The 7,918-nt window shown below is 48.1% G+C and overlaps 1 protein-coding gene across 1 annotated transcript in view; it reads right to left on the minus strand.

Moving 5' to 3' along the window:
• Positions 1-1,677, minus strand: part of LOC123511567 — a 12,920-nt gene extending 11,243 nt beyond the window's left edge. Inside the window, 1 exon segment of the mRNA XM_045267571.1 lies at positions 1,604-1,677. Within this exon segment, the coding sequence (XP_045123506.1) occupies positions 1,604-1,608 (5 nt within the window). The 5' untranslated portion in view covers positions 1,609-1,677.
• Positions 1,678-7,918: the final 6,241 nt, after the last annotated feature.

Genomic DNA, 7,918 nt, shown 5'->3' on the forward strand with positions numbered 1-7,918 from the left:
CCTACGTCTTGACCTTGTTTAGAGAAGAGTTTCAAGGCACTTCTAAATCAGAACCTGCTTTTCTTTAGTACCCTTTTATGAGAGAGACAGTTATTGGGCTTTTTTTTTCTTTCTTGAGTTAGCTTTTGTTCTTGAATCTTTCTTCCTCCTTCCTTGTGCATTAAGTAAACTTACGCTCAACGTAAACACTTATCCATAAGAAGAAAAAATGGCTCTATCATCGCTGTTCATGCTGGCTAGATTTTGAAACACCTGCGCTGTACCTCCACTAGAATCGAAAAGCCTCTGTTTAGTGACACTGGTATTTTTAAGTGTTTTATTGTGCTTCCAGTGACGGATTAACAAGGTTTCTACATAATCAACATGAAAAACAGTCGTGAGAACCCCGCTAATCATCTTTGTGGCCTTTGAAAATAGTCGTGGTGAGAGACTAAAGTGTCTTGAACACTGACCCATGATTGGACCTTCCACGCAGTAGTTACTTATTTCATACCACACAACAATACCCCTTGGAGTACTTCTGGGAGTGCCTTTAACTTCTATTGTTTACCCTGGTTAGCGAGCCTCTGCCTTACCGTGTCCCTCTCCTACACCAACCAGCTACCCAGCCAGCCAGCCAGCCAGCACGGGATCAACGGCCGGCAATGTTGACATCTGCACGGAGGCTATACGCAGCTTTACACCCTGACCCCCACCGCTGCTCCGTCCCACCCTACCTCCTCCCTCCTTGCCATCCTCTGCCCCGCCATCGTCCTTCCCTGTCCTGCTGCGTGAGTGAGCTTACGAATACGAAAATAAACTCATTATGATAATTTGCAAGGGAAAGGAAGTAAATTATGGATGAAATTTAGGAATATAATGATAATGAACAGTAAGGAGTGAATGTGTTTGAACCTTTATTTTCTTAGTTTTTCCTTTAATGAAAAAGGAGAAATAGAAAAAGAAAAGATGGGAATAGAAGGAAATACAAAGAGAATAGAAAAAAAAGTGATGATACGTCAGGAGTGAGAACGGAATGACAATAGAAAAAATGCAAAATAACTTACAGTAAAAGGAAATAAGGAAGGAAAAGACAAAACAAAAACATTATGCTTCGGATGGGATGGAAAGAGAAACAAATACATAACAAAACAAGAAACAGGAAAATACTGACAATGTATGAGGAGGAACGTGAGAAGGAATAACAACAGAAGGGAGTAAAAGAAAAGAAAAAAAGAAACATAAAGCTTTAGAAAGAGAAAGAAAACAAACAAACATACAATAAAATAGGAAATAGGAACATATAGTGACAATGCATCGGAAAGGAGAAAAAAGAAAATACAGAAGGAGGTAGGAAAAAAAACATTATAAGACTTTAGAAAGAGATGAGAAAGAAAACTCATATAATAATAGAACATAGGAATATATAATGACAATACATTGAGAGGAAGGAGAAAGGAAAATAACAAACAGAAAAAAGTAAAAAAAAAAAAAACATTTTAACTTTTAGGAAATAAAAAAACATACATTGAAATAGAAAATGTGAAAATATAGCGAGAATGCATCGTGCAGAAGAAAAGAGAAGAACAAACAGAAATAAGTAGAAAAAAGCAAAATAACATACCTCATGCAGTGGGTATAGATTCCAGAACCAGCTACTGTAGTGACAGGAGGAAGAGGAAGAGTGACGAGGCAGGAGGCTGAATATATATATATATATATATATATATATATATATATATATATATATATATATATATATATATATATATATATATATATATATATATATATATATATATATATATATATATATATATATATATATATATATATATATATATATATATATTGTTACGTACACGCCACGGCTGCGGTTAACTGCTACAGCTCACTAGAGTGTTATTCTGGCAAAATCGCCAACTTTGTTACGGTCAGTACAGTGGGGATTATAAAACACTCCACAGAGTCCCCACTACTATAACTCACAGCCGCCGTAACCCTCAGGTTCTTTCAAGGTCGCCAACAGTGTATAATTTCCCCCACTGTAAGGGAATCTCCTCAGCAACTCCTTCTCCTCCTGTACCCAACCAAGTAGAATTTATAAATGGTAGATGTTATGTGTAACAGGGCGAGGCCTTAATACACCCTAGAGAAACCGCCCACAAGGACAATTCCACCCACTTCTCTATGAAGTATTAATGCCTCTCCGCACGCCTTGTCCACAGACTGTGATAAATCACAGACTGGGACAACACGCGCAGTATATTACTATACTATCTACTACGACAAGTGCTTCCTAACACCTGTCAGACTGACACCCCTAGCCTACAACTACTACAATATATGATGTGTACAGCACATCCGGTGATGTACACACAAGACCAGACACCTCCTACGGGTGACAACAGCTATACACGGAGTCCAGATACTCGTCACAGACAAGTCTGGCGGACGACAACTACGCACCACTGGCCGACATGAAGCCTCTCAGCATTCAATAGTGTGCGTGGCTACTACCACTACAATACAGTATACTACTGAAACTATACAAAGATGGTGGGGCACACAGCCGCCCACCAAACACACTGGTGACCACGGCCACCAACAGCAACAACGGGACGAGGAAATAACGCGTCCCTCCGCGCCGCCACACCCGAGTGGACGAACGCACAACAGAAATGCAGCCAACCGGCTACACTTCTCTCAGAGACAACAAGCCCGTTGCTCTACACAGCCACGGTCTACCCAGTAGCAAGCCAGCTACTCAACAGGAGGGCACAACTCCCAGACCGATGACTAATGAGTACTAAAGCACAGTCCAGCCACACGTGTCTCTTCCTGTGCCGAGAGCGTACGTGTTAACTCCGCTGAAGACTGGCCGGTACTATAAACAGTATACTACTGATACTACACAACAGATGGTGGGGCACACAGCCGCCCACCAAACACACTGGTGACCACGGCCACCAACAAAACAAACAGGACGAGACAAAACGCGTCTCTCCGCGTCGCCACACCGAGTGGACGAACGCACGAGAAATGTAGCCAACCGGCCACACTTTCTCAGAACAACAAGCCCGTTGTTCTACAGCCACGGTCTACCGAGTAACAAGCCAGCTACTCAACAGGAGGGCACAACTCCCAGACCAATGACTAGTGAGCAACAAGAGAAGCCCAGCAACACGAATCTCCTACACTGTGCCAGACCGACGAGAGTGCGTGTCTATCTCCGCTGAAGGCTACCTTGGTACTGAGTCGCTCGCAGCACAACAAAATGGTGGAAAGAGAGAGGCGGGTTGTCTGCTCAACAGAACAGCCCGAGGGCCCGCGCTGGGGGCCATAGGCTACATATATAAAATAATAAATTAAAGGGAAATAATGCGGTGCCCTCACACGCCCTCCTTAAAAGAAAAAATTTTGGAAACAAAATATTTACAAAATTTTTAAAAAAGGCATGGAACTAATTAAAGGGAATAGCTCCGGGACAGACAATCAGCCACAACGTTGTCTGCTCCTTTTTTATTTCTTACTATGACATTGCATTCCTGGGCTCACTCGGTATGGGGCCATTTGACAGGCTTTTCGTTCCCAACATCAATATCGTGTTCTATCAACTGTGTCCTGCCCGGGACACTGCTAAACACAGAGGAGTACTTCCTCAGCCGCCGAAGCAACTCATCTTGCTGATCACCTAAATGTTCAACCTTCTCTTTCAAGAGATGGAGGCTATTCCGTTCCCACTGCCCTGTAGGAACAACAGGTTCAGGCCCAATAACTTCTGGAGCCTCTCCCTCCCGGCAGAAAAATAAAACTGAAGATGCCTCTTGCACGGCAGAACTAAAAGAGCCATTCTGGATAGTAGAACAAAAATAGGACTTCAGCATGTTAACGTGACACAGCTGAGCCCTCTTGCGCCGGTCAGGAGTGACCACCAGGTAGTCGAGGTCACCTACCTTCTTCTCTATAACATAGGGGCCACTATAGCGGGCAGCAAGCGGCTGGCCCTGAAGTGGTAACAGCACGAGCACTTCATCTCCAGGGCAAAACTCCGATACTCGGCCCTTCGGTCATAATACCCCTTCATACTCTGCTGGGCCTTACACAGGTGGGCCTGCGCCACCTCTAATGCCTTGGCTAATCTCTCTCGACTGCTCATGAGGCTCTTAAGCAGTGAGACAGGGCGCTCAGGCGACGGCTGACACCAAGCCTCCCGAACAACGTCGAGCGGTCCACGCACTCGGTGTCCAAACACTAGCTGATTGGGTGAGAAACCCAAGGACTCAGTGGGCGCTTCTCTCACCGCAAATAAGACAAAGGGACACCCTCGTCCCAATCCTTATCTCTCTCCATGCAGAAACTCTTGAGCATGGTCTTGAGAGTTTGATGATGTCTCTCCAGGGCTCCCTGAGACTGCGGATGATAAGCACTGGACACAATATGCTTGATCCCCCACGCAGTCATCGTATCCTTAAACAACTTTGAAGTAAAGTTGGTCCCCTGATCGGACTGCAGCTCTGCTGGCAATCCAAAGTGTGTAAAGAAGGTTAACAAAGCCTTCAGCACCACCTTAGAGTGAGTGCTTCTCAGGGAATTGCTTCAGGGTACCGCGTGGTAACATCCATTATGGTCAACAAATACTTGTGACCAGCCCTGGTAGTAGGCAGAGGACCTACTATATCAATCAAAACCCTCGTGAAGGGAGGATCAACAGCAGGGATGGGGTGGAGTGGCGCCACAGGGGGTGTCTGATTAGGCTTGCCCACCACTTGACAAGTGTGGCAGCACTTAAGAATCGTGGCTACTTCTCCAGACATGCTGGGCCACCAAAAATTGCGACGCAGGCGAGCGACGGTCTTTCGGATGCCCAGGTGTCCAGCCATGGGCCCCTCATGTGCCAACAGCACAAGTGCCTCACGCAGCTTATGCGGCACAACTACTTGCAGTAGTTCACCACCGTCACTCTCCTGCCATCTACGACACAACACCCCTTGATGCAAGACAAACTCCTCCCTGCCCTCCAACTCCTCACTTCCCTCACCCACTCGAGCAAAGAAGGAGGCCAACGCCGGGTCCTCCTGCTGCCTACGAATGAGCTCTGCAGGCTCTAGCTGGGTAAGAGAAAGGGGGACTATAGGGTCATGGGGTTGAGGCAACGCTGCAACCCTACGTCCCACACGGCATCGAGGACGGAGAGCTGGCCCAGGCTGCTCCGCTCCTGCCATGTGATCCGGTGAGTCCTCAGAAGGATCATCACCACCAGCCAGGCAGTCACCAGGCAAGGGAACAGCTCGCTCCCTGCCTCCACGATGCTCCACAGGGGGAGAAACTTCCAACTCCCCGCAGAACTGGAAGTCTCCCACCCTGGGCGCCAACTTCCAACAAACTGCCTGACTTATCATGCTGGGGCCTGTGCTGAACATCAGAGCCCTCAGCCTCCACACCAGGAAGCAACTCAGCACGAGTGCTCCTCCGGAGTGCTCTGCAGAGTGAGGATAACCATCAAACAACTCAGCTACACCCAACACTCCGTCCTCACTCTCAGCAACAACTCCCAAAGCCGAGTCCGGTGCATTAACAAGTGACTCCACGCCGTCACCGTCAGCCTCTACACCAGAACTCAATGGTGAGCCCAACACTGGCTCCACCACATCAGCACTGCTACTCCCATCTGGAGTCAATCCCACCTGGCTGCTAGCAGCCTCCTGGGTAGTAACAGGCTCTCTCTCAGCCCGGCGGGCCTGAGAGCGGGTAACAACATTTACAGAGTCTTGCACCACTGGCCCAGACTCTTCAGCAACCTCATCCTCATCAGAGGTTGGGATCCATACACGACCACCAGCCAAATCATTCCCAAGCAGGAAGTCCACTCCTGCGACTGGCAGTTCGTCTGCCACTGCTACCTGAGCCGTAGCAGTGACAAGAGGACATGACAGCGTCACCTCAGCCGTCACGAACTCCTCCACAGTGTTAAGTCCACGACACAACACTGCCTTGCTAGATGTCACCTTCTTCCCAGTGACATTTCGGCACACTGACTGCTGTGCTCCCGTATCACGCAGTACAGTGACGGGATACTTTGTGCCATCAATCTCGACAGTGCCTCCACACAGGAAAGGACGGCACCAGTCAAGCTCACTATCCTTAGGTGCGGGCGAGGCAACAGGGGGAGGGACAGGTGGGCCAACCTGCTCTCCCTCCTCCAAACACAACTCAGGCACACGCCGTGCCTTCTCACTTCTAAAGCCTGAAGGAGCAGTCAACTCATCACCACAAACTTGTCTGGCCACACCAACAAGGCAACTGGTTTCTGCGAGGACTTGGAGTTTCAGCTGTTACTAACTTTGGGCAATTGAACTTAAAATGCCCTTTTCCTCGGCAGTGATAGCACGTAGGCTGGTAATCATACTTGGGAGTTCTAGGGGCCGCCTTCCCGCCGTCCCATCCTTCGCAGAAGAAGGAGGGGTGGGGGCCTGGGGCTTTCCCAAACCCATCTTACTGCCGAATCCAGTATATCGCCTAAAGTGGCCTGGAGAGCCCGAGGAAGAACTGCCACCACTCCCTGGGCCTCCCTTAGGACCACCTTCCTTACGACTCCAACTCCCAGGCTGCTGCACAGGACGGTGGGCCAACACATAATCATCAGCCCATGTAGCAGCCTCCTTCAAAGTCCTAAACCTCTTCTCCCTCAACAGAGGTACCAGCTCCTTATCAGCAATATCAATGAACTGCTCCATAACTACTAACTCCTTCAAAGCCTCGAGAGAGTCAACACCCTCGCTTGCAATCCACCTCTCAAACACTTGCTCCAGTGAACGAGCACACTCGAGGTAGGAGTCACTTGCTCGCTTCCTCTTTCCTCTGAATTGCAAGCGATAGGCTTCTGGTCGCAGCTCATATGCCCGCAAAATGTCAGCCTTAAACTCCTCATAATCATCCAGATCATCAGCTGACATTTTATCATAAACTTCCAAGGCTTTTCCCTTGAGTTTATTCGCGACCAAGCCTACCCATCTCTCTCGAGACCAAGCAAACTCCTTGGCTTTCCTCTCGAAGCGAACAAACCATTCAGCCACTTTAGCCTCATCAAATTCAGGGACTAGCTGGAGACTTTGAACTAAAGTACGCTCTACACTCTGTTCTCCTCCTCCTCCTACACTACCAACAACTCCAGGCGTACTTACTGCATGGCGAGTTCTCTCCCACTCCAACTCTCTATCTTTATCTGCCCTTTCTCTCTCCATCTCCAATCTCATCATCTCCATCTCTCTAGCCTCCTTCTCTGCTGCTAGTCTCTGAATTTCTCTCTCTTCTCTCCTCTTCTCTCTAGCCTCCTGCTCTGCAGCTAGTCTGTTTGACTCTCGTCTCTCTTCCGCAGCTAATCTCTTCAACTCTCGCCTCTCTTCTGCTTCTATCTCCATTTTCCTCATTTCCAGCTTCAATCGCAGTTCCTCCAGTCTGGCAGCTGACTGGACACTATCAGCAATACTGCTTGCTGGACTAGATCGTCGGGAGCCTTCCTGCTTCCGATACTTCTGCCAGGGCTAATATATCCCACATCACCTTCACTGGGACCGCCACGTCCGTTATCATGAGACATACGTGCGTCCTCACTGACCCCACGCGCGGCCAACGACTCATCATACCCACGTGGTGAGTCTCGCCGGCTCACACTCGCATCCTCACCCTCCACTGGTGAGGTGAAAAGGCCAGTAACTCTCTCCATGGTGCTCACAGGATTCGTTCTCACAAACAATAAAATAATATAAGTAATAATACCCCACACAATACACTACACCACTATAAAAGCACTTGGTTTATCCTGGCGAGGTCGCCACTTTATGTTACGTACGCCACGGCTGCGGTTAACTGCTACAGCTCACTAGAGTGTTATTCTGGCAAAATCGCCAACTTTGTTACGGTCAGTACAGTGGGGATT

This window comes from Portunus trituberculatus, chromosome 31 (genome assembly GCF_017591435.1).
Source record: "Portunus trituberculatus isolate SZX2019 chromosome 31, ASM1759143v1, whole genome shotgun sequence".
In the NCBI taxonomy this organism is placed as follows: Eukaryota; Metazoa; Arthropoda; class Malacostraca; order Decapoda; family Portunidae; genus Portunus; species Portunus trituberculatus.